Source organism: Castanea sativa, chromosome 9, assembly GCF_040712315.1.
Source record: "Castanea sativa cultivar Marrone di Chiusa Pesio chromosome 9, ASM4071231v1".
NCBI classification, from domain to species: Eukaryota; Viridiplantae; Streptophyta; class Magnoliopsida; order Fagales; family Fagaceae; genus Castanea; species Castanea sativa.
In genome coordinates, this window is record NC_134021.1 from 25,708,796 (window position 1) to 25,736,612 (window position 27,817).

The 27,817-nt window shown below is 36.3% G+C and overlaps 1 protein-coding gene across 7 annotated transcripts; it reads right to left on the bottom strand.

The window, feature by feature from the left end:
• Positions 1–1,701: 1,701 nt before the first annotated feature.
• On the bottom strand, positions 1,702–26,030 carry LOC142610704 (protein PHOTOPERIOD-INDEPENDENT EARLY FLOWERING 1). 7 transcript variants are annotated; one of them, XM_075782612.1, is made up of 22 exons: positions 25,707–25,926; positions 25,476–25,602; positions 24,714–24,827; positions 22,998–23,078; positions 22,716–22,823; positions 22,500–22,580; positions 22,305–22,393; positions 22,024–22,160; positions 21,864–21,925; positions 20,640–20,775; positions 19,456–19,578; positions 19,292–19,374; positions 19,073–19,207; positions 12,930–12,968; positions 9,967–10,035; positions 9,773–9,835; positions 6,599–9,686; positions 5,877–5,941; positions 5,696–5,766; positions 3,899–4,679; positions 3,114–3,607; positions 1,702–2,592 (listed from the first exon to the last, which is right to left on the bottom strand). In XM_075782612.1, exons 3-22 carry the CDS (start codon positions 24,771–24,773, stop codon positions 2,145–2,147), a joined length of 6,213 nt encoding a protein of 2,070 aa, XP_075638727.1. In that variant the 5' UTR covers positions 24,774–24,827; positions 25,476–25,602; positions 25,707–25,926; the 3' UTR covers positions 1,702–2,144. The 7 variants fall into 7 exon arrangements, with proteins under 7 accessions (XP_075638727.1, XP_075638725.1, XP_075638728.1 ...); XM_075782610.1 differs by having other exon boundaries at positions 25,557–25,602; positions 25,707–25,888; XM_075782613.1 differs by having other exon boundaries at positions 3,899–4,676; positions 25,557–25,605; positions 25,707–25,876.
• Between the last annotated feature and the right edge of the window lie 1,787 nt (positions 26,031–27,817).

A 27,817-nucleotide genomic window follows, 5' to 3' on the forward strand; every position in this document is an offset into this window, starting at 1 on the left:
TATGAAATACCAAATAAGGTGCTGACGTGGTAATACCAAAACACTATATGCTTTCCGTATCTCTTCCAAGCTTTAATAAGCACCATGACCAAGGTTACAACCGTCAAATGGGATATTTGAGTCGTAATATTTGGACAGCCTCTGGAACTATTATTATTCTTGTACTCCTCGGATTCACTTCTCAGGGCATTGTCGCGTATCTGGCACTGGCAGTAGTTCTTTAGATCGATCACAAATTTTTGGCCCTGTCGTTTGGCTTCCACTCCAGTTTACCTCTCTTGTTCTCCTCCCCATACACTACCGAGTACCAAGTGGAGGACTCGTGTAGTAAAACTTCTTCCTTTAGGTCATAAGTAATAGCTAATCTATTACAGGTGTATTACAAGAAACTATACTAAATGTGTCCGTAGTGTTTTGGTTTGCATTACTTATTATTATAATATTATATTATGTATAATATTAATATGAGGCCCATTGATTGAGTTGTTGCGGCTGGTTTGAAGGAAAAAATAAAAAGGATTGGGGGAAAAATATAAAAGGGCAGCAGGAATAGCGTGGTGAAATTATGTGTGACAAAGACTTTCAAAAAGTGAAAGTTAATACTTTTTTCTTAGGTGCTAGGCTTATTCCTTATGTCAGTGGTACAGTTTGGTTATGGTAAAAATGCTTCTTTGTTTTTTCTTTTCTCATGTCAGGAGGGGCAAAACCTTAAAGAGTTAAAGTTGTTCATTCAAAAGACATTTTCTGAGGAGCTAGGGGGCACTTGCCCCTCTCGCCCCCCACCCCCCGGCTCGGCCCCTGTTATAGACTACATCTGCATTTTCCATTTTGTTTAACATGTGGTTGACTTTTGTTCCTATTAGGGTCTTCTACAAAATATTTGAGTGCTGGTTGTTTGAAACATTGTTTCAGCTCAGCATCCATGAAAGAGTGTGTATTTAAGCCAATAATGTTTAATCTTCTGTACTTCACTTTACCACAGAATGCTAATAATATCATTGAATCCTGTACAGGTAATGCTTAAGATACTGAAAGGGCTGGTTTAGATCCAAAGGTTTATCATGTAGCAAATTCATGAATTATCAATTAATGATTTAATCAATGAAACCAACTAGTGAACAAATTTTTAAAGCAAGCAAGAAAAACAAACCTCATTCAACTCTATTATATGCCTTGTTCAACTCTATTATATGCCTTGTTCATTTCTAACTTTTCAATCATCTAATCTGACCGATCTTCCTTCTTGTTTTATTTCTCATTTAGTGTATCTCAAAGAATACAATAGAATTATTATGTCAATTAAAAAAGTAACAAAGAGTATGACTTTAAATAGAATAGAATAGAAGGGAAAAAAAAAATACGTGATCAACAACCTTAACTAATCTTTTGAAAATCCATAGTTGACTCCAAATTTTTGGGGCCAAGGCTTCATTGTCACCAGTGTTGTTGGAAAGCATCTATTTTACATAACCATAATTTCTATTATATTGTATGTGATATTTGTCTCATTTAGGCCTCGAATTAAAAAGAACAATAAAAAGAAAACGCCTATTGAAGCGTATAAGGTAAATTCATGTAGAATCCGTATAGAATCACAGTTTGTATGATTTTATGATCTACCACACAATCCCGCAGACATTTCCATTTTCGTCAATGATTATGTGTGTGAGAGAGAGAGAGAGAGAGAGATAGAGAGATCACTACCGCAAGAAACTGAGCTACGTTACGTTTCCTTCTTTGTTAATGACTATATTTGTGAGGGAGTGTGCCCGCAGACATTTCAATTGAAGCCCCAAAAAGACTTGCACAGATTCCCCAATAAGAAATTAACATTTAACTACAAAACTTCTATGTTACATTATGTATTCCCTATCTAAGATCCTCCCTACAGGCTGCTGCTTAGATCCACCTTGCAAAAACATTACTTCCCAGTGTGTAGACAAGGCAGACAAACCAAATCGCTCTTGATAGAAAAGAATAGTGCTACCAGTGTACCACAAGCCCCGACAGCACGGTAATAATAGCCCAGAATTGATAGTCGGTAATTCACCGACAAGGACTTCTTCACCATGAGATCCTTGGTCTCCAAAAGTTCATGAGATTCAAACCTGAGATTTCTTGTGGTTCAGGCTCCTGGATCAATCCTACCCAATGTCAGTGTATTCAGGCAACAATGGACAATCATCGAGGCCAGAGATTAAGCCAGGAACATAGCAATGTGGGACTTCTTCATAACTCTCCATTTCCATAGAAAGCTCCATATCTGTGCCATGAGTTACATTACTTCCCACAACATCAATTCCAACATCCGGTATGATAGGTTGAGTCAGGTCAAAGATTAAATCAGGATCCTTCGGTGCAGCTGCTGGTAATGGTTCCAATACTGGCTCAGCAATAAGGTGGGGCATCTCGGTATGCTCCATTGAACTTCTTTTGAACCGTGATTTAGAAGGCTTCATTGAGTCAGAGATGGAGAGTTTGTGCTTTCCCAACGATGGTAACTTGGATGCTGATCTATTCCTAACATCATTGGTTGGGAATACAGAGGATACCCATCCCACACTATCTTCAACACAAGCTCTTGCAGCAGCCCTGAAGGCAGAAACTCTATTAGCAATCAATTATATACATTCCAATTACATTAATAAAAACTATTTTTATATGTAAGTACATAATAGAAATGAACAATGGGCAATGGTACATCCAAAAGGAAACAAACAAAACATTACTGTGATGCAAGGAACCCCCTGAGAGAATGAAACCACAACCTTTTTTTTTTATGAGTAAAATGTCTAATCAAAAGAAAAGAAAGTTTGGAATTGCAAGCTGCTTTAAAGAATTACAATTCGACAAGAATCAAAATGTTAACACAACCTACACAATGAAAAGGCCAAGTGGACTATACCACCAGCAAGTGCTGAATTTGAAAATTAGCTTCATAAGAATCAAACATTTTTTTTTTTAATCTAACCACCTAATTAATTAGAAATTTTTAGTTTAAAGACAACAAATTTTTCTGCTAAGAGAAATTCTAACGAATTGCATCATATGAGGGAACTATATGGTTGACAAATATCCAAGTCATAAAATTATATGGTTACATCAGACCATACCTGAAACGGTTCTCAGCCACATTTTGGGAAGCTTTAAAATGATGATCTTCTCCACTAGCCTTGCTTACAGATGGTGGAGGGTCTGCCCCAGATATTGATAAACTTATAAAAGAGGGCAAAGGAACCATGGAGTCTTCCAGTTCTTTCTGGAATTCTAGATTTATCTCCAATTGTTCGGTAACTGATGATGTTTCACACCCTTGGTTGGAGGGGGAGACTGTGTCTTCCGATAGAGAGACATCCAAGAGTGCACGTTTTAACATCCTGCTACTCTCTCCTAAATTAGTAAATTTCAGTTTTTCTGGAGGTTCTTGCATGGAGTTCCAAGTAAGAGACCTATATAGACCATTTCGGGATGATGAACAACTTGAAGTAAGGTCAACACGTGACTTCATTTTCCAGACTGAAGAAAGGAGGGCAGTAAAGTGCTTCTGAAGGAGTAACTCTCTGTCTGGCTGCTCAGCAGCAACATCTAAAAGCAAGCGAATGTTATCCTGCCATAATATGAGTAAGGTTTCCTCAGTCAATCTTTTACAAAATAAATGCCCACTTAAGAGTTTTTGAATCATTCATTTGTTTAATTTGCACAACAGTTGACCTGACGTTAACACTGCAGCACGCTGCATGCAGATGTGCAAAACAACGAGTTCACAAGTATGCTCAAAATTACTATACTTGTTCTGTTTTTTTTTATAACTAAGTTTGTTTTATTCAAATCAGAAATAAAACATCATACAGTATATGGGGTATATACTGTGGACACTTCAAAAAACTACTACACTTACCTCTGTTACTTTGAGAAGAGCCTTCCCAGAGCCTGCATTGCTGACCTTTTCATTATTAGGATTGTCAGGTGCAGCCAAAACGTATCTCTGGACAAGTTCTCTAAATCTCTCACAACAATGGACAGGATGGCGATATCTTCCCCTATAAAATCCACCAGCAGTCATCCCATACAGAGTTTCACTAACCAAGCTCCACTGAGGGCCATATTCATGAACCATAGCACATAATATTGCGTCTTCCTGTGGCAACCAAAAATCAGGAGAGGGAACACAATCTCTTGACCAAACATTTGCCTTCTTTAATTTCTCTGGTTTTATCATTAAAACCCTCTTTACAGGCATGGTAGTAATGGATACTTTCCCTCCCATCCTGCTCCGGCTTGTTGATTTCTGCTCGACATCAACCACACTTTCACATGGTTTTGGATCCATAGGTTCATCATGCTGCATGCCTGACAGGTTGGAATCTAAATCTAATGGACATATTTCAGGGGGAGTCTTCTTGAGTTTCTTAGACTTCTTTTTCGAGGTTTTTCCTTGTTCACAATCCAGTGTAGTTTCAGCCTTCTTACGTTTTTTCTTCACACTTGAAAAATTTTCGGACGAGGTGACCACCTCATGAGAAATATTCTCATCATCTATCGACATTCGGTCTGTTGCTGACTCTTCTTTTGCAGGTTTCAATTCAGAAGCTAAAGATCCTTTCTTCAGAGATTTGTACTTGGCTTTCTTTGGCTTCTTTTTAGACTTGGGTTTCAGATCACTTTGCTTTTCATTCCTGCTAAGAGAAATAAATTTGTAACTGAATGTTGAATCCAATAAATGATAGAACCACTCAGACACAAATACTAGGAAACTGCAAAATACAAAAATATCAAACTTTCCTGATTTATTTTGTGGATGATTATCCATGTCAGACACAAATACTTCTGTCAAGCTGTACATCATTTATCTAGGAGAACACCGAGTCACTCACCAGTCTCCATGCTGACATCTTTCTCTCCCCCCCCCCCCCCCCCCCCAAAAAAAATAAAAACCCACCCTGCCACCCTCTTTTTAATTGGCAAAGTTACACATGTAACAGGTCTCATACCCATGACCTACAACCTATTTAATGGGGAACTTACCCACCATCCTATTTAATGGAGGAAGTATAGCTTGAGCTGGAGCTCATTGTTGTTGACATCCTCCGTACATGTATTAATAAACAAAATTTCTAGACTATGCTCAATGACTAATCTATTTAAGAAAAATACTTCCAATTCAACATTTTTACTGTGTACGGCCAATGGGGTTTTTTTTTCACACCAATGGAATGAGCATTATATTTTAAGGTCACCATGCCAGATGACTTATTAGTGTAACATTCACCAAGACAAATGTCAATATCCCTCTTATGAAGACAACCATTCCTTGAAATAATCCAGGAGTGACTTTGAACCACATTGGTCCCAACCTCTAATTAAGGACAAACAATGCTCAGTCAAGTTTCCTATAATATTTTCATTATGAGGAAATGATAGTTTAACACCATGTCTTATGATTTATGGTTCCCCCCCCCCTTTCAAATCTATTATTTAACAAGGTTGTGATAAAAGCAGAAAGCTAACTTCCCACCATGATTATAAAGTTACTCTATAAAGCCAAAAAGATATTTTTTATAAAATAAATAAATAAAACGATTTAGCCACTATTGGCCCCAATATAATTCTAGAAACTTTTGGGGAACTTTTTTGTTAAAAAAAAAAAAAAACGTTTCAGTCCTATATTCTAGGTGATTACAGAGTGTTGTCTTACTTCATTGAATCACATTTGTCATCTTCTGCATCCTCCTTCTCCTTAGCTTCACATTCCAGCTCCTCCATCAACTACAGAAAAAATATTAGCAAAGAGATTAACTTAAAACACATTCAGAGAAAAGGATGCAACATAAGAGGTTTTTTTTTTTGAAATTAACATAAGAGTTTATAACATGAACCTGGTGTTGAGCTAAGGCCTCAACTTGCTGGCGATATGCCTCAGTTGCAAAATCTGCATCCCATCCTGATACAAAGAGAGAATCCTTGAGTTTAGTCTCAATATACAATTATGCAAATATGGAAGTGATTACTGAGTCAATAAGTATGGCATGCCATCATAGAGAAACAGATTCTACTTGATTACAAAATTCTTTGGATGTGGTTCATATATTTTTACCACCAAGTAAAAGTTAATAAAGCAACATATATCACATGCAATGTTGCAAGTTCAATACAACAGATGGCCAAATCAATGTCTACTTGTTTTTCCCCAAAAAAAAAAAAAAATCAATGTTTACTCCATACTTCTACATGGTGCTAGTTGTGTCTTTCTTTTTCTTTTCTTTTTTTGGGCGGGGAGGGGAGAGACACAATGTCTACTTGTTTCTCCCAAAAATCAATGTTTACTCTGTACTTACACATGGTATCTGGTTTTTCCTTTCTTTTTCTTTTTCTTTTTTTTTTGGAAAAGAGGGGGGGGGGGGGGGGGGGGGAGAGAGAGAGAGAGAGAGAGAGAAGCAAGATTGCACTCTATATCTTCTTAGAATTCTTGCTGTTGGATGGCATGTCTCATGAAGTGGAGTTATTTGAAAATTAACCTCAAAATTCAATCATATGAGGGCCTGACAAAAGTCACCTTGAGCCAGTGAAAAGGGGGAAATCAATGTTAGAAGGAACTTACTCTCATATACAAGGGGTTCCTCATCTTCGTCAATCTCAGCTTCCATTTCCTCCTTATACCTCTCGATGCGGTCCAGTTCCCATTCTGTCTCCTCAAACCTAGCTTGAGATTCCACTGCTGCCTTGTCTATAATGGGATCCCACAATTCCAGAAAACGAATCGCATATCGATCTATTGGACGTAGCTGATTCTCAAATGATGAGATTTCTTGTCCAGCGGCAGCTGCTGCTGCAGCCATTTGTTTGACATCAGCCAGCATGTCAACATCATCTTCTTTGCTAGCAATAGCTGGAGCTCTCTCTTCATTAGGATTATTCCCAGCCAAAATCATCCCAGTTTCTTTATTTGCAGTTGTGATCCAGCCACCCTGATCTACAGGCTCATCAACCTTCAGATCGTCCTCATTTACATACTCATCCTCTTCCATCCTCCCAATGGCTTCTTCTGTAAACTCTTGGTTCTCCACAGCTTCTTCCTGTTCAAGTTTCTTCAATGCCATGTAGTCAGCTTCATCTTCTGCAAATTTCAAAGCAGCCTCCACATCTGCATTAGACACAGAAACCTCATTGCCATTGTTGTTAATCTTTTCCTTCTGCAAATTCTTGATTGGAAGTGTTCTATGACCTGAGAACAGTTCCATGGGATCAAGCTTTTTGAAGAATTCTGTGTTGTAGCCTCCACTCTGTATAACTAGATCATCAAGGGCACGCTTCTGATTAGCTTTCTTTAAAATATTCTCTTCAATGGTGCTCTCACTGATTAGCCGATAAATATGAACTTCACGTGTCTGTCCTATCCGGTGGCATCGATCCTGAGCTTGCTGATCCATAGCAGGATTCCAGTCACTATCATAAAAGATAACTGTATCTGCCCCAACTAGGTTGATACCAACACCCCCACTACGAGTTGACAAGATGAAGAGAAAAAACTTTGGGTTTGTGTTAAAGCGTTGCATTAAGGTCTGCCTCTCCTCTGGCTGAGTCGATCCATCTAAACGCATGTATGTATAACCATACAAATTAATGAAAGCCTCCAAGAGATCAAGCATCTTTGTCATCTGGGTGAATATTAATGCTCGATGACCTTCTGATTTTAATTTCCTGAGCAATATTGCAAGCTCCTGCAATTTCCCACAGTCAAACTGTATAAGTCGCCTGTCTGGGAAATATACTTGCCTCCGGACAATTGCAGGTCTGATAGGTGATAGAAGGGGCGACAACATTTCAGAACATTTCTGCTTATAAGTTGGGTGCAGAAACACAGAAGTCACAGATTTACTGCACCAGCAAACAGGTGGTGGGGCCCGTGCAGCAGGTATTGCAAACATAAAACTTTCAACAAGGTCCAACATTCTCTGGAATCGCTCCACTGGTGAGAGGACAATGTCAGCAAGCTTCGAGGAGTACATGTAGGACAAAGGGTTGGCCTTCTGAAGATGAATATCATAAACAGGATGCTTCACTGTCAAAATTTCCCTAAGTGTTGTAGAGAACATGGGTTTTTTCTCACACCTCAAGGAATTCCACCATGCAATAGCTGCCGCCCGCTCCTTTGCTTCTCTTAGTCTCTCCTCTACGATTGCCTTACGAATATCTTCAAAAATATTAGTTCCATGCAACCCTTTTCGATGTCTATATCCAGGTCCTATTTCTTCTAGGTTACACAAGTCGGTGCACTCCTTGATTAAACTTGAGGGGGTAGCAATGGCTTTCACTTCATCACTCTCCCAAGAATTCATGCTAAAGTCAAGATGAGTAAATAAAAATCCCAAACCCTTAAGGTCTACATTATAAAATGGGCATGGAGAAGGCATTGAACAAACAGATGTACTCAATTGGATGTCAAGACCAGTCATATCAAATGAACTAACAATTGGACGACCCTCAAATAAGTCTGGATGATTGCAAACTTTGCGAAGTTGCATGATAACACTAATCATCCCAAAAAAGTTGGCACTTGCAAGAGTAGCTTGTGTTTCCGAGCTTGCAATGAAGTCTTCATACAAGTTACGCTGCCTCTTTGACAGTCTACAGTAAATGACATGTTCGTGTTTCATAGGCAGCTGCTTCTCCACGTCTCGCTTCAAGCGACGGAGTATGAATGGACGGAGAACATTATGAAGACGATCCACAACTTCTTTATTTACTTTCTCTTGTCCCTCAACCATTCCTGATATTGGATTACTGAACCAGTCCTTGAACTCCTGATGAGATTGAAAGATATGGGGCATTAAAAAATGCATTAGAGACCAAAGTTCCATGAGATCATTCTGCAGCGGTGTCCCAGTTAATAAAATACGCCGTTTTGAATTGAAGTTCAAAAGAGTCTGCCATCTTTGTGACTTCCAATTTTTAATCAGATGAGCTTCATCCAAAATCAAGTATTTCCACTTCTTGCGCTTGAAAACTTTTGAATCTTGAATAACCAGTCTGTAAGTTGTTATGCACACATGAAACGAGTTAGGTTTCAACCAGCCCTGCCTCTTATATTTGCGCTCTTTTGCACTTCCAAAATAAGTTAAAATTTTAAAAGCAGGACACCATTTCAGAAACTCAGTCTCCCAATTAAGCATGACACTTGTGGGGACAACAATGAGATGAGGACCCCATATTCCCTTTTCACACGCCAGGTGTGCAAGCAGAGCTATTGTCATAATCGTCTTTCCAAGCCCCATTTCATCAGCTAGAATCCCATTGAGTCTTTTCTCATACATTGTAACAAGCCAATCCAAGCCGATATGTTGATACTCACGAAGAGGATGCTTCACAAGAAACGGGAACTTAGTACGCACGTTGGTTGTGGAGAAGGTGTTTCCTGTTGGCTGTGCTGATCTTGCAGCCGCTGCTGCATCAGCAATTCTATTCTCACTTTCCCTCTCCTCCTCTGTTTTTTCATGGGATCCTGCTTGCTGTACTTCTGCCGGAGAATTTGCAACTGACTGGCATTCACCAGTTTCAACATCTTTGTCCATAGAAGTAGCTTGCTGTGTAAGTTGAATGCCTTCATGGGCTGGAGAATCCATGAGATTGTCCGATAAAGCAGACGCATAGTCAGATTCATCGTCTGTAACTTCATCGTCATTGAAGCCCTAATAAACAGATGTTGATAAAAAACAAACATCAAAACATGATGCGAACCGCCCATGAGACAAGCTGAAGCAGACATTTTACCTACCTTTTTATACCTTGCAAGCAATTCTTCTACAGGTATTTCACCCTCCTTCTGCAGTAATGCAATCTGCAAAGTAAGTAGCTTCATTAAGAAGGTACAAATACGAGAAAAAACCCAAAACAATAACAACAATCAACTAGTTGGACAAAAATATTAAGGATCAAGAAGAAAAGAACCTTGAAAATTTTGCTCTTTACCTCATCCATGGGGTGGATTGAATCTTCTTTTGCCAGCTCCTCCTCCTCTGACAAGGTTGCCTCATCATCCTGGACATTTAATCAATTTAGAAGTAGGCATGGCCATTGAAAATCATTAGTGTAAATAATTATATGTCACCCTCAATCATTCAGTCAATCTGAAACTTATTCTAACTAAAGTAAGCACAACCCCAAATTACATGACCAGTAACCTTACTTGAAATAAGAAAAAAAGTCTTCTCCACGATTTGGCAACAATAAAACTGCTACAACTTACATCACCATCAAGACAGTATTAAGTGGCTCAAAACTCAAGCTGTGAATGTCTCTCACATGTTTTTGTGGAAGCAAATCATTCATCATATCCACATCTAAATTCTAATAAACCATGCAAAAATCCTGGATAAAAACAACAGTGAAAAGATTGGCAACTAGAGACATTTAAAATGTAGGACTGAGAGTTCGAATTCCATTTGGTTAATTGGAACTTGGTGTGCCCCCCCATAAAATTCGCTGGTTGGGAGTGAGGAAGTTGACTACCTTCAACCAAGCTTTGTTGGACACTGCTTAACTCGTAGTAAACATGGGGAAGAGGGGGTGGCTGATCCATTATGGTCATAACAAGGCCTAACAGGTGTAGTTTGTGTAAAGGTGTAGCAGATTGAAAAAAACTATGCTGCCAAAATTTCCATCATTGTGGGGGTTGGTAGAAAAATTAGGTTTTGGTATGATGTTTAGTGTGCAGGACATGCTCCAAAGGACTTGTATCCTGACCTCTATTTGATTGCAACAAAAGAGATGTCTGTATTGTTTCTATTCAAGACGAGGGCGGATGGACTGCATTATCGGAATCTAAAGTTCATACAGACTTTCAATGATTGGGAATTGGAGATGGTTAATTGCCTAATGAATTTATAGTGTTTTAGTATTCACTTTGATGGTTGAGAAGGCCATGAGAAACGGAGACACAGGTAGAAGCAACTTCCTTTCAAAAAGCATTTGTGTGTGTACGTGCGTGTGTACTACATTGGGCAAAATTTTGACAGTAAATAATCTTATTAAATAGAATGTGGTCATGGTTAATTGGTGGGATATGTGTAAGTGTAGTAGTAATTCATCTGTTCAAACTTGGTTGGGCAATAAAAGAATTTATTTATCGGGAAAAAAAAAAAAAAAACAAGTGAAGTAGTAAATTTATGGATCATTTGTTGCTACATTGTTTGATTTGCCTACAGGTTGTATCCTTTGTTTTCTCTGCATTTGGGGCTCATTGGGTGATGCCAGAGAAGGTGCTAGATGTCTACGCTGGTAAAGGGTTGTATGGCTAGCATACTAAAAGTCAGATTTGGAATGTGATGCCTCATTGTGTAATGTGGACCTTTTGGAGAAAGAGGAACAAGCACACCTTTGTAGGAGTTTTTTTTTTTTTTGGCTAAAAACTTTGAATGAGTTGAGAAATCAGTTATTCAGTCTAATCTACTTTTCTGCATTTTGAATAATGTACTATGATTGGCAGGGTATCATGTAATTCTTTAATTGATTTCATGGATCTCATAAACCTAAAATTGTAATACTTTAGGAGACTCTCATTTTGAGTTCTCCTCCTTGTAATAAAATTCATTATTACCTATCAAAAAAACATGTAGGACTACCCATTATGTTTTCTTCTACATTAGTTCAAAGACTGCAAGACTGTAACCAAGAGAAATAATTCACATTAGCCACATGAATCTACTGTCAATGCTTCATCTATTGACATACAAACCAGGTACTTGAAGCAACAATGTGCTTAGTGAATGTAGTAGTGTGCTAAGATCAATGGCACATAAATAAGAAACATATATATTACAAAATTAAATAAAATAAAAATCATGACACCCTTGCTTTATAGACCAATGTATAATGCATAAAAAACAGAAATCAGTACGTATAAGAAGTTAAATAAAATTCAGGATCTTTACCGAACCCGGGAAGAGGGCTGAACGGCAGTATAAGAAGTTTTATTGAAATGATTACTCTTGTGCTTATAGCTTGAACTCTCACGAACAAAAGATGTACAAAATGCATCATACAGAAGTAATTATAAAAAAAATAAGAACTCAAACGAAATGTCTAAAATAGAAAATTCTCACACCAAAAATCCAGTCACTTCACAAAATTTAAATTTAATATATCTAACCATATTCAATTCAAAATATCACTTGAAAAATAAGTTTCACGAGACTGTCCCTTAAAGGTACCAACTAGCCTCCTTGTGGTTGTATTTGACTCTTTTTGATTGGTTCCCACATTCAACAGGGTTAAAGAGGGGCCGCAGGAGTGGAGAGTATGAGTTGGGAAGACCAAGCAAGCTGCAGGCTAGCACCTACTCTTTAGCTTATGGTTGCTTTCAGACAATAGACTTGGGACAATCCAAACATAGTTTGCCCCGTGCATACTTATTGAAACCATGACCATCAAGTATTTTGGAATTTATGAATAATTGGTCACAATCTCTCTCCTACCCTCATCTGTTCCTCACAGCATCAAAAACTTCCCTTACTAAAGAAACAAAATCTGAATTCTACTTATTTAACAATAATCAAATGAAGCAAAGCCCCATAACTTTCTTAATGTCATTTTATCTAGATTTGAACACTTTAGTTTTAAAAAAATACAAATGGTATACCACAAGAACAAGTTTACAGAGATTCTAATCCTGTCAACAGGGACAAAAAATCACTGGATAGTGAATAATGCTACTACTGAGCACAGATAATTCTCCAAAGCATTTCTGACATCAAGCATTTGTACAAGCAACTTATTTGCAGTCAAATTCGTGACTCAAATTTCAAAGAAGGAAAGGGGACTTTCCTGATATCAGTAATAAAAAGTGCATTCCTCCTGTAAAAAATATGACACCAGAAATAGAGACCCAAAAAAAGAAGTCGATCAATAGAGTTATGCTTTTCTTTATTAAATACCTTCTCTTCGCCAGCAGCAAGAACAAAGTCACCATCTTCCTACATAATTTGAGATGAAGTTCAGTAAAACAGCTAATACTCTGTACCATGTTTCTGAAATACTAATATTAAAAAATAAAACAGAAAGCATGGAACATAAAACAAAGTAACATAGGAGTCAAAAGACAGTTGCACTTGGATTTATATTAATCCAAAATAACATAAAAGAACAAATCCATGGAACCATGGATTATTAAAAAAGATAGATGAATAGATTCAGAAAACAAAATATATGGAAGTAACACTCTATTTGTTGTGGTGGAAATTTTTTTCCATTTTTTGGTTTTTGGTTTGGTAAAAGCACAAGTTAATTAAAAAATGGTTTATGTGATCAACAGAAAACAAAACCAATAGAGCATAAAATATTTTCCAAAATGTCACATACTCTAACAGACCATTACAAATAAACTCCACATCGCATAAAAGTCTCCCAATGCTAACTTCTCTCTCTTTGCCCCCTCTCCTCCACAAGATTAACTGTTGACCAATCATTGGCTTTTTTCCAAATGACCTTTTTTCCTAAAACAAGTCACCTTCCCACCTAATTTTTTGCATAGACTTCAAACTTGGAATTTGTCTTCACATTTGAGGAACTGGCCCAAAAAATTTATAAAAAAAAAAAAAAAAAATTCCCAATATAGGGTCTATTCACATGAATGGAAGTTTCCTATACATATAATCATTTGAAACTACAAGAAATATTAATGATTTTCCATGCGAGTCAAACAACATAAAATGTTTTCGAGGTTTTTTTCAATGTCACCACTAAGCACAAGAAAATGAGTCCATTTTCTAGAAAATGAGTCCTTTGACAAGAAAACGGAGAATAAAATTTTCGCAAATTGAGTTTTTTGTTTGGTGTATAGCTTGGAATAAGATCCTAACGGGAGATAACTTGAGATTGAGGGGTTTGGATTTTGTGGATTGGTGCATGTGTCGTCATTGTGGAGAGATGGCAGATCACCTACTTCTTCATTGTGAGATGGCTTCTCGGTTATGGAGCTTTGTCTTTATAACTTTTGGTTTGTCTTGGGTTATACCTAGATCGATCCCAGACTTGCTTTTTGGCTAGTGGAATTGGTTGGGAAAGCATTCATCTCAGATTTGGAACTTAGTTCTGTTGTGCATCCTATGGTGTATTTGGAAGGAAGAGAATCGGAGGACTTTTGAGGACTTGGATATCTCCAGTGATCAAATGCTTGCTTCTTTTAGTGAAACTCTTTTTGATTGGTCTCGGGCTCGGGGACTCACGACTAGTGATTTTCTTCCTTCTTTTCTCTGCTCCCTTTCTCTTTTGTAATTATTCTCTTGTTTGGTTTTCCTTTTTGTTGTTTCTCTGTTTTCTTCTTCTTGTTTTTTTTTAGTTTGCTCTATGTTCTTCATGCATAGAGTAGACTTTCGTATATATACTGTTCTTACTTATCAAAAAAATTGATAAGCAAGAAAAGAAGATAGAAAGACTAAGAACTAACAAGGACCAGCCTTCACAGGCACTATTAGGTCCCAATTTCTCATTATTAAGTAGTCAAAAGTCAATTTTTTTCAGTAGCCCTTCCATTTAATTCAATAAAATAGTAAGCTGCGTCATGAAACCACTTCTCCATAGTGGTGATGGCCTGTTTAAATAACTTCCAGTGATAGCTTGTGATGCAGGACAACCAAAACAAAATTGAAACAACAATGAAATAAAAGGGATATGACCTAAGAGTCAGCACCTAGGCCTTGCTTGGAGTCAGAACCAAGCGGGAAAACCATTAGGAGTCAGCACCTAGAGTAGACCTGGAGTCAGCACCAGACCAAACGGCCATTTTTTTTCATTCATCAAAATATCAACTATCTCCTCAAGGAGTACAATAGGTTGCTTATAAAGGATTGCTAAACCCTAGGTCTAATTGGCTAGGAAACCCTAATTGCCTTATAACAAAAATAACCTTGCTTTCAAATTAAAATACTAATAGTCTAATAAACTACTAGGACCTAAAACATAAAAACACAATTGACTTGTAAACATAAATAATATTAAATAATAATTTTCTTGCTGACAAGTAATACTTGCTTCCAGTTTGAAATCACCTTAGGGAGCATAGAGAAAAGAAAAACCTTGAATTCCACCATGTCAAACTCTTCTGGAATAACAAAATCAATGTGTGGAATCAACATAATCTTATCTTGAACCAGTGGGAGCACTATGTTATCCACTTTCTCCGCTTTAGCAAACTGTTTGTCTTCATGCACCACGAAAGGCTGGTCAAAAGCAGATTCATTAGCTTCCAATATCACATCATGTGCACCCTCTACCATAATACTCTCTGTAGAAACCATCTCTTCACCTTGCTACTCTTCAATAGATTCATTTCCTTGCACACAAGTTAAAGCAACATTTGTCGAGGCATGTATGTTTGTGTCAACATTAGGCTTTGGTGTTGCTTGAGGATTCTCCACGACCAAGATATCATCATTAATGTTGTCTTCTATGGGGGTAGCAATAATTTCATTGTGATCAATTATCCTTGGGTTCCCTATTGAATCAGTTTAAGTCTTCATTTGCTTCACCTGAGCAATCATGTCTTGAACATTTTTCCTGATCTTTTCAGGTAACTCCTTTAATTCCTTGGTAGATTGTTCAAAAGTGCACTGAGGACATGAAATGGAAAGTGAATTCATCGTATTTGCTTCAACTTGAAAAGTACCACACTGAGATTGGGGTAGATACTTAGCTCGAAAGTATGGTGACAAATACTCATCACAAAGCTTTTCTTTCATATCTTCCCACACACTAATGGCAGGTTCATAGTTTAAATAGCGGAAATATTCAAGCTTTTCCCAAAACCTTTGTGCCCCGCCTCTTAACTTCAACTTTGCATACCTAACCTTTTTGTTATCTGCCCAATTTGCTTGCTCAAAGAATTGCTCCATCCCATACATCCAATTGACAAAATCTCGTGGATTAGTTTTACAACCATCAAAATAAGGTGCTTCTGATATTACCATGATTCTCTAAAATAGTTGGAAGTTAGAACAAGAACCTAGGTTGCTATGATGTTCTCTGGACAGATCGTTGGAATAGGCTTCTGACTTGGACAGATTGGACTTGTGGAGAACAACTCAAGACCCAATGTAATGGGCTGCCACAGCAAGCACTACTTTCTTTCTTTTCCTTTTGATTTTTTTTTTTATTGGAAAAAAAAAAGAAGCAAAATACAAGAGTCAAATTGTCAAACACAATACACTAAAGAGACAAAATGAACTCAAAACTAAACTCAACTAACAAAGCTCAAAAGAAAAGAAAGGAAAAAGGAGGTCGCTGCGATGGACTTCGACTGGCGCCAAGGATCGACGATTGGTGGCGGCGCGAAGGTAGGGAGGATAGCAACGGCTCGAGTCGTGGAGGACCAGTGGCGGTCTATCTCGGGTTTGGCGGCGGCGGTGGCTCAGCAATCCCAGAGGCTGTAGCTCGTCGATCTTGGCGGTGATGGGTCGAGGTGGACGTGGGCCTCAGCGTGGATCTCGGCCTCGGCGGTGGTTGGGCAATCTCAGTAGCGGTGGGTCGAGGTTGCCGATGGGTCTCGGCGTGGGTCTCGTCTTCTTCACTTTGTTTTTTTTTTTTTTTTTTTTGGTGGCTGGCTTTTCTGGCAGCTGGTGTGGTGCTTCAACAGTGGCCAAGATTGATAGATGGAGTTTGTTGGTTGTTGGGTCAAAGGGCTTTGGTGGAAAATATACGATGAAAGCTTTTTTTTTTTTTTGGATTGACTGCGATGATGGTTCAAACAGATCGAAGTTTGCTCTGATACAAAAATTGATGCAGGACAACCAGAACAAAATTGAAACAACAATGAAATAAAAGAGATATGACCTAGGAGTCAGCACCTAGGTCTTGCTTGGAGTCAGCACCAAGCGGGAAAACCACTAGGAGTCGGGACCTGGAGTCAGCACCCGACCAAACGGCCATTTTTTTTTCATTCATCAAAATATCAACTATCTCTTCAAGGAGTACAATAGGTTGCTTATAAAGGGTTGCTTATAAAGGATTGCTAAATCCTAGTTCTAATTGGCTAGGAAACCATAATTGCCTTATTACAAAAATAACCTTACTTTCAAATTAAAATACTGATAGCCTAATAAACTACTAGAACCTAAAACATAAAAATACAATTGACTTGCAAACATAAATAATATTAAATAATAATTTTCTTGCATCTTCCACATCAACTTGTCTATCAATAAGATTGTTATTTATCAACATTAAAAAGAAATTATAAAAAAAGGATAATTTTTTTTTTGGCTAAGGCTGCGTTTGGTTCGGTGTAAAATATTTTTCGGGTGTAAAATATTTTCAGGTGAAAATATTTTCTGGAAAGGAAAATATTTTTAAGTGTTCGGTGGCATTTTAAAAAATACTTTGGAAAATATTTTCAGGTGTTTGGTTGTAATTTTGAAAATATTATAGAAAATACATTTTCTACTTGTTGCTCACATTTTCTCACATTTTCTCATCTTCCAAACAAATATATAACATCATTTCAAACAAATATATAACATATTTCTCAGCAGAGAAACACAAGAAACAAAACCCAAAAAAAAAATCGCCGGCGCAAAGAAGGAAGAGAGAGAGGCGAGATCGAGATCACGAAGGCAGCGCGATCCGGGAGAGAAGAAGGAAGAGAGCGGCGAGATCGAGATCGCGAAGGCGGCGCAATTGAGATCGCGCGATCGTGAAGGCAGCGCCGGTGCTGTGGATCGAAGGACTGTGGGTCGTCGGACTGGCGTGAGGGAGGGGTGAGCTGCGTCCGTTGCTGTCTTGCTCTGTGGAGCTCGGTCACAACTGCTTGGAGAGTGTCTGTGAGGAGTGCGTGTGAGAGTGTGAGGAATGTAAATGATTTGAAGGTAAAATATTGGCTGAAATGGTTTTACGGGCCAAGAGGGGTATTTTACGGTCAACGTGGAAATTGAAATCCGTTTGACCCAATTTTCAGTGCTTACCAAACACATAGAGGGGTGTAAAATGATTTCCTGAAACCCTTTTCAGCCAAAACAAACACAGCCTAAGTGATAACCTGTTCAGAGACCAGGACACACGGATACTCCATTTTTGCTCATGAACCCATATCTGATACATATCATACTGGTATCAAACCGGATACCTCTAAGATACGTACCCAATCTTTTTTTCTTTCTTTTTTTTTTTTTTTTACAAGAAGTGCACATACTAGATAAGCCTATGATACGGCTTGGATACCGTTATAACCCAACCCCGATAGTGTAAGATAGCCCAAACTTGTAAGAATTTTTATTTATATTTTTTAAAATATTGGTTTCAATGTTGAACACTTATGTAGTTATCTTTTGCTTACTCTTTTGGATCTTGGTTTGTGTTCTAGTTTCAATGTCGAACACTTATTTAGTTATCTTTTGCTTACTCTTTTGGGTCTTGGTTTGTGTTCTAAACATTATTTAATGACCATGGATTCACTTTATTATCCATTATTTCTCTTAAATTGATAAATGTTTGACAATATATGAAAAAATAATGCTTAACAATATGTAACAAATATAAATAAAATATTTAATAAGTAATTAATACATGTATCTCCGACGTATTGTACCCTAGATTTTTCAAGAAATGATGTGTCCCTGTACCTATACCCGTACCCACACCCATGCATCCTAGTTTAGATAAATTATTTGTAGCACATCTCTTTGTCTCCTTTTCATTATATGCATGAAAGTTTTAACACACAAGTTGTATCACAATTAATGTGGTAAAAAACACATACTTCTGCAAGTCTACGTTTACAAAATGTGTATATGATTTAATGTGAAATACAATTCAATACAAACATGCACATGAATGATGAATCAAAATAAATGATTTTCAACTATATGATGTAACAAATCTAAAATTTGCTATAAATGATACATACAACATAAACAATTGCAGTTAGAAGGCTCACACAGTGTAACTTTGTTACATTAATCAGAGCTAAAAGTTCAAATTCAACTGAATCCTGTATAAACTTCAAAGTCTAAAAAAAATACCCCATGAAACCTTTTTGCAAAATATGCCTTCCAATTTAACAAGAAACTAAAAAAAACTTGTAGTCTACCTGTTCATCACTAAAATCATATAGCATATGATCTTTGGCAGACTTCCCAGCATCTTTTGATGGATCACTAGCTTGACACATCTCAATTTCTAATACATGGTTTTCCAAAACAGATACGTCACCATTACTTCCACCCTATAGTTAGAAAAAAAGTATTAAGTTCAGGTCTAATCTTGCTCCACAATTTACCAATCACAACCACAAACACATACAACTTACACAACGACGACCAGTGGCTTCAACTGAAGTTACTGAATAGCTTGTGTCAATCTCATTGACTGTTGAAAGATCATTTACTTTGCCTGCAGAATATGTAATTCCCCTACACATTAGAGACAATCACAAATTTCAGAAGATAACATGGTAAATCAAATGCTTATTACCCTTGCCATGATCATCCGCCATAATGGTTGGTTCAACCCCATCTTCATCCGTTTCTGGAGTACTTTCTCCGCTAAGTGGTTCAGCCCCATCTTCACCCTTTTCTGGACTACTTTCTCTGCTAACTGAATGTACTCGTATTGATCAAAATCAAAATCAAAATCAAAATCAAATCATGCTAAATACAAAATGGAAGGCGTCCACTTAGACAATATGAGAGATTTTAGCACTAATTTTACCGCATCACTAGTATTACTGTTACATATATACATATACATGTGTGGGTGTGTGGGTGTGCACGCACATAAGCATGCACAATTTTTACCACTAATTTTCGGGGTTTTGACAAAACCCAAAAAAATAGCCACCAGAGCCTGAGGAAGGACCTCTGAAAACTCTTGCCATCTTATAAGTGCCCACAGGAGGTCCAGCTTTACACGTTAAGGCATTATAAAGGGCTTGGAAGGGACAGGAGAGAAGAGGGAAGAGGGAGGATGGAGGAAGGCAAGCTAGATACTTCCTGATTTGCTTTTGCATGGAAGAAAGTGGGCTTCTTCAAACTTGTGTTCCCTCTATTACGAAATCCAAACAGACTTTTACTAAAAACAAAAAATTTACTTTATGTATGGCTGCACTGGGGAGAATGGAAGGGAAAGAAAAGTACAAAGGAAGAGAGAGAATGGGGAAATGGAAAGGAAATTCTTTCCTTTTATGTGTTTGGATATTGGGAGCGAAGGAGAGCAGAAAAGGAGTAAATGTCTCCTTTGTTTGGTATGTGAAAATCAGAGAAAGGAAAAATATCATTTTATATTCTAATTTCACCTGTCCTTATATAATAAATATAAATATGTTTTAACACTTAAATTCTGTTTGATATTGGATTTTATTAGGGGACTAGAAATTTTGTTTTCTAAAAGAATTGGAGATCCCCGCATGTGGATTATGGCTAGTTAAGTTTGTATAAGAGAAGCAAAAAAGCTGAAGAAATTTGTGCACTCAAACAATTCAAAAAACAAACAAGTAATTTTGGGGGATCCTGCCAATTAGCTTCCATGCAGTTTACTGGCCCGTTGACTCGCACACATGTCAAACTCCTTGGTCCGTGTTTCGAGACGGGCCGAAAATCATTATAAAAAAAATTGAGTATTATAAACCAAACTAAGCATTAACCATGCTGATAACTCACCTTCCCCCGTGGTATATCGTCTGAGCAGCTCCTCTAGTGGAAGATCTACTTCATTGTGCAAAGCTGTCAATTCTTCTTGCCTTTCTTCTTCAGTTATAAGGGCCTCATCTTCCTCAATTGTGTGCTCATCATCTTCCTACAATAGCAGCATTGTGTAGGTAAACAAATATAAGCACACAAAACTGAAGTACCTAAAAAGAAGAAAACATTGGAATCATTGGAAATCATAATAAAAATCCAAGGAAACCATGAAAGGTGCATAAGTGCTAATGCATCCAATCATCAAGAATATGATGGAGAAGAAGGCTACAATACCAACTTCTGTGCAACCAAAGTTACATATTTGGGACCATACAAAAATTGAAAATTCAGATAACATGTCAAACTGATAATTTGAAGTATTACGAGCCAATGAAATCTGATGGTGCAACTATAAGTTATAATTTCCAGCAGAAAAAGGTCATATGCAATCTTGCCCTAATTGAGGTCAAAGATCCTATCATTTTCTTTTCTTCGAGGTTTCTTTTTAGCTTTTGCTAAGTAAGGGAATGAAGGTGATGAATGAACGATGCTTATAGGCCTTTGTCCCAAGCCCACCTCAGAGTACCCTAACATCCAAGGAAACTTAGGCATTTATCAAGGTTTCATTTATATTGCGCATATATCCCCCCCAAGGTTTCATCATTAAACAGGCAAATACATGGACCATGAGAATGACAACTGAACTACATTGATCCACAAACCTTTCAATCCTATATTGTCCACTATCTTCCAAGGCAGGCTGAAGATCATCATACAAATGTATCAATTAGGCAGAAGAACAATTACAATGTTGCTTCACTAGGAAGACAAAAGCATGTACACATCAATGCCAGTCTTCTGTAGCCAACTTGCTTTATCCATTCCCACGTATAATTTCAAAATCAAGTAAAAAAAATGGATAAGAAAAGGCTTCAGCTACTTCCAACTGAGATTGACCACCAAATATAACTCAATAATCTGCAACACTGCCATAATTTTTATTTTTATTTTTGATAAATGATATAAAGCTGGTCCAGTTATTTTTGGGATAGAAAGCAACAACTGTAACGTGCGACAAAGGAATAAGGTTTTCAAACATTAATTTGAATGTGAGTCATATAATACCATATAAATGGCAACAAACTCAAAAAATTCAAAATCATATATAATAACATATGATATCGAAGGGATTATAAAACATACTGACTCATCTTCAGATCGTATATCATAATCGTCATCCATATCCGCAGCATTCGACTCAGATTCTGTCAGAAATGTGTTAAAACAATTTATATAATAAAAATTAGGTCATCCCTTTGAGGTTATCAGGTAAAATACCAAGGAAACATAAATTTCTGCTTACCAAAATTAAATTCTGGTGACTCATCAACATCAATTTCATCCACTTCTTTGCATTTAATAGTCATTCGATCTGGTGTAGCAGGGTTTTGCACTGGTTTATGAGTATCCACGAGATTTTCTGCTAGCATTGTTGAGTACCTGAATATATACATCACAAGAATATGCCATTTCACTTTAATGTGGATGCATGGTAATAACCTTTCAGAACTGGTATATAATGCACAACAAAGACTTTAATACAGATTGATAAACCCTAAGGGAGCGGGGGGAGGAGATTTCTACCTCTCAGTTTGCCCCAACAGAAACTCAAGTTGCTTATCAAGTGCCTTTTTCTTTTTCTCATCAAGCTCCATCTGATGCTTGTAAAGCACCTGAAATTACAATATTGGTTTTGAAATTATGGACCTAAAAGAGGCTAAGAAGAAATCACAGAGGAATTAATCAAGTTTTGAAGGATAATATCATAGATGAACTTGCCAGCTTTTCTATTTTCATCCAGAATTTCTTCACATCCTTTGACATATTAAGTGCAACTTTTCTCAACCGCTGCTCCTCTTCCTGTTCATAGTTTTAGTTTATTGTAATATACCCCTAAGCAATACATCACTCTGTTTTGTGCCACTAGGAATAATTATGTCTACTACTAGTAACACAAAAAAGATACATTAATTTGAGGAAGCAAAAATACACAACCCTCATTTTCTTTTCTCCCTTTGTAGCCTGATCTAACATGCCCTTGCTCGCTCTTAAAGCGACCTTCCTTGCTTGTGCCAATTTCCATTTCCTCTCTGATTCGAAGTCCTGCTAACAACTAGTTTAATGAGCAGTGAAAGAAAATGAACCAAACATTTAATCAAATTAACTAAACCTGATCAAAAGAAAATGAAGATAGCATGATAATATGAATCAAATGAGTATAGCTAAATTGTTTGCTACATCATATAAGGTCAGATCTACAATTCGCTAGTCTATTACCTTGGACAGCCAAACCATCTCTTCTAAAACATGATCCCAATGGGTTTTAGGGCGTCGAGGTTCTTTGGGAGCTTCAAGTGCCTGAGATAACCATGAAGAATAATTAGTGTCAATAATTGGAAAACAAAAATCAAAGCAGAAAATTGAAATTACTGACAGTTCTCAGTACCAAGAATGCTATCATCACAAAGGAGTATGAAATAAGAAGGAAACTCTTGCTATAAAAAACTTGAGAAAGAAGGAACACAAAATAGCTTTGTAAGCAAGGTGACATCCTGATAGCTACACAGCTATTGCCTATTTGTAAAAGCAATAACAAAGCAGAAGACTCTACTAATTTCTTATCCAATTTGGATCCTTTAGGATTTGCCTAAAACTTAGATATTGTTGCCAATCTCAGTAAATGTAGCTTCTTTAGTAGAATGTTGCATTTTAATGTCAACTACATTCAAGTGAAGAGAAGTTTTCATTAAAAACCAAGGGAAAAAAGAAAATATATTTTCATGTTCCATATTCTTTATGTCCCACACACATTACCCTCTCCTTTCTTTAAATGCTACCCTAAATTTTTTCCACCTTGAAAAATTAATTCAACTATATTTTTCCCTCTATCCCACATTGAATTTGGATGCAAGAATTACAACTCTAGCTTAGATGTGTTTCCAATTTCAAGAATTGAAATAGTTAGGTAACAGCAGAGATACAAAGTTGACAGGCTTTGAGTTGTGAAGGAGATTTCCATATATTTGGTTTTAAGTACAGAGAGCTGACAAGGGGAGAAATTGAGATGTTTACATTGTTTATATTCTTAAAGATTCTATTGTGTATTAATAGTAGAAAAAATGTCAGGAATGTATTTTAGCTCAGGAATCCTTTCCTCTTCGATGTTATCTCATTTTTTCTCTCTGGAGTTTCAAAAATGCAACAGACAAGCAAAATATACAAAACTATAATATGTGGGTGAACTTTCAATTTCACCCTTCAAGCCCACATATTTTTATATTTCTTTTCAAGGAAACAAATTTCATCACTTTTTTATTTGCTTTTTAGCATGACTACTGATTTTTTTTTTCAACCAGTGAAATAGTTTTTCCTTCTTTTTTTAAGCATATCCACTTTATTAAACTTTCCTTTTCTGGATCAACTTCTTTCTTTTTTTTTTTTGGTTACCTTGAACTGCTTAATTAAGTTTACCTAGGCTCTGGGCTCCACATGCACCTTGAATTCAGAACAAACATGAAGCTTTTGCACCAAGATTTGACTTACTGGGATTTTTTTTTTTTTGGGGGGGGGGGGGGGGGGGGGGGGGGGGGAGGAAGCTATGTACAGTAAGTCTGATTAATTAAATACAATGTGCTTGTACTAGTTATTTAGTTATGGCCATGTAAATACCTGCAGTTTTAGATTTGAAGTGTACATCCATTATTTATTCAAAAAAAAGGTACAACTTCCAACAAAAAACAGTATACAGTTCAAAAAAAAAAAAATTAAATCACTCATAAATTGCACAATGTAGGAATGTGTGATCAAACAATGCATATCTGTAGGTTTCAAGAAGTTGTAATGGCACCAAAAAAGTCAAAAATGGTAATGCCAAAATCACGTTGCATGACTTATTAAAATTAGAACCACCAATATAGCAAACAGAACCATGATTGATTTATGCCCCCAAAAAAGTACAAGATAATCTACAAACAAAATATCCAACAAACCAACCTTTTGACGCTTAGCCCTTGTCTCATGATCAAGCTTACACCTTGGACCTTTGGAGGCCATGATTTTAATTAGTTACCTATATCATTATAGAAGGGCTGAAGATCCGTGTATGACCTAAAACCAAAACATCCATTGCAAGCATCAGTCTAAGCACTCATGAAATGATAAGTCCCATCAAATATCCAAGCAACAAAATTTGAAACAAAAAATCAACATATATTCAAACAGCACTAAATCTGAAAATTGAGATGCATGTTAATCAAACCCATAGAATACGGGGGAAAAAACTAACAAAATATTAAAATAACATTTTGACACTTGGGGGAGTTATCTCAAACTACAGCTCCAATTTCAAGAGAAATTGGCAAGTTAGTACACACTTTGAATACCTAGCTTGGGTTTATTACACACTTGTTCCGCATTTCTCTCTCTCTTTCTGAAACCCACGAAGAAAATGGTAACAAAAACGAACCTTAAAAAAACCCATTACCATAAGTGGCAGAAATGACTCCAACAAACACAAATCTCTCTCAAACCCATGTTTGGTTACCCAGAAAAATTTAAACTCAGAGAGAAAAGAAAGAGAGATTATCAAACCAAAAAAAAAAAAACAGTGAAAATATATGAGAGCGTGAAAGTTTGAATTTTTCTTGCTTCTTCCTCCCCAAACAAAAACACAAAATAATAAAAGCGATAGCCTAGAGACTAAGGTAAACTGAACCAAACAGCTGTATTCAGCTCATTCTTATTTCTTATTCTTACGTCAAAAAGGAAAAACAACAATCCTTCTTATTTGTTTCTTTCTCAGCAACCAAACATAGAAAGCACAATCGGAAAACTGACCCGGTTAGCTCAACCGAAGAACCACTCTTTCACTTTTCACTCCGATCTTCTACGAGAAAAAATAAAAATCAAAAATCAAAGCGTGCAAAACACTCTCACCAAACGAAACTTAAACAAAGAAAATAGAAAAACAAACAGAGAGAGAGAAACCTTTGGTTTAGGGCTTTGGGTCGACGTGAGGTAGGTCCGATGAGCAAAAACCCTTCACAGATCCGAAAATCAAAATCAGTAAAATTGTTTGGCTTTTTTTTTTCTTTTCTTTTCTTTTCTTTTTGTTCTCGTTAGAAAGAGAGAGTATTGTCTTTCTTTTTTTTCTTTTTACTACTGTTTTTTTTTTTTTTTTGCTTTTGTTTTTTTTTATTTTCTGAGCATTCTGGATAATCACGATCTAAAGATTATGTACAATCGTACGGTCGAGGTTTCTCCTGTAGAGGACCCTGGCACCCTGATGCATCTGAGATTGCGTTTTGAAATTTACAACTGAGATGTGAACCGTCGTCGTTTTGCCTTCCCCCACACAATACTTTTACCCTTTTCTTTCTCAAATTAACTACGCTTACCATAGCCGTAAATGAACCCAATTGTTGACTAACAAGTAACAATCGGAACTGGTAAGAGTAAAAGTTTGACGGTGACGTTAGTAATTGTTAATAAATTATTTTAGGATCCGTTTGGTTGAGAGATGAAAAAATGAGAGGATAGAAAATAAAGAAAATGAAAAAGTGAAAGGATAAAAAGTTTTTAATTTGTCTTAGTTGTGTTTAGTTGAGAGGGTGAAAAAGTAGAGGGATACAAAAAAAAAATTTATTTGATTTAAAATAAGGTTTGTATAAATTTATCATCATATCCTTCTTAAATCAAAGGGAAAGTAATACATTATACTTTTTAAAAAAATAGTATATAAATGAAAGTGGACATTTCAAAAAAAATAGTATAAGAAATCATCTAAAAGTGTTTTCTTAAAAAATAATAAAAATAAAAATTAAGAGAAAAAAAAAAAAAAAAAAAAAAAAAAAAAAAACCCCACCTGACCAAACGAAAGAAAAAAAAAAAAAAAACAACGTTAAAATGGAAAGTCAAAAAAAAAAAAAACAATAAAAGTGAGGGCAGTTTTGTTAAAAAAAAAATCTCATTTTTCACTCTAATTTTCTCTCCAATTTGGAGATATTATATTTTGAAGGGAGAGGAGAGAAAACTTGTGGGCCCCACCATTTTTCTCTCCCCCTCTCCCTCTCAACCAAACAGTGGCAAACGACATTTTTCACCTTATTTTCATCTTCCTATTTTCCATCCTCCTTATTTTCACTTCAACCAAACACACCCCTAGAAAAATTAGTAAGTGTTGCACGTGCTGCCTCTTAAGCGAGAAAATTTAAGATATTTTTTTTTTTTTTGAACTAGTATCAAACCATATATTTAAGTTTAAAATAGTTATTTAATATATGACCATCTATTTAGTATGATAATTTCTTAGGAGAAGGTATTTGATATCAAATGATACCATGCCAGCAAAAAAAAAAAAACCAACTAACAATTGAAAGATAGGAGTATGTGTTAATGGATAGTTATTTTTGCACACATATTTCTCGTTTATTGGATTTTGATACGAATAACGTGGTATCATTTGATACAAAATATTTTTTATATTTCTTAAAACCTATTTACTGAAGACAATATCTACTCACAAAAAAATTATACTAAGAATAATAACAAATGTTGTCATCTTCCAACAATAAACAACTAAGTTTTGATAGAACATTGTCAAAATATTTAAATTTTCGCAATAAATTATGATATATGCTACAATTGAAATTCTTCGTCAAATTAAATACCTTCAACCATTTGCAATAAATATTTTGTTATTCGTACTTCATTCTTTATCTACACTATATATAAGATGATCCCCCTATTTCAAGTGGACTTTTATGAAATTCAAAAATACTCTCATCAATAAAGGGTAACTTCATTTAGAAATAGGGTCATAAATGTCAAATAACAAATTTTATTATAACTTCAAAAAGATGACTCCTAAAATTTAGGATTCTCGTTCAAAAATAAATTATAGTTATCATTTATCTCTAAAGTTTATACTTTTTATTTGTTTGAAAAAAAATATATATATATATATATATATAAATTATAATAGACGCAAATTATCAACTTTTACCTAAACAAATAGAAAAGTCTTTGAGCACACACGTGAGCGCGTACTTAGAGACTATACTACCTATTTAAAGAGCTTCCCCTGTTTGGGATCCTTG

Excerpts from the sequence above, each read along its gene's own strand:
- LOC142610704 (XM_075782611.1), bottom strand. The coding sequence starts at position 24,773 with ATGGCCTCCAAAGGTCCAAGGTGTAAGCTTGATCATGAGACAAGGGCT. Across the intron at positions 19,375-19,455 it reads GGCGGATGATCATGGCAAGG|GCAAAGTAAATGATCTTTCA; the intron begins GTAATAAGCATT and ends CATATTCTGCAG. Across the intron at positions 4,680-5,695 it reads GACAAATGTGATTCAATGAA|CAGGAATGAAAAGCAAAGTG; the intron begins GTAAGACAACAC and ends TATTTCTCTTAG.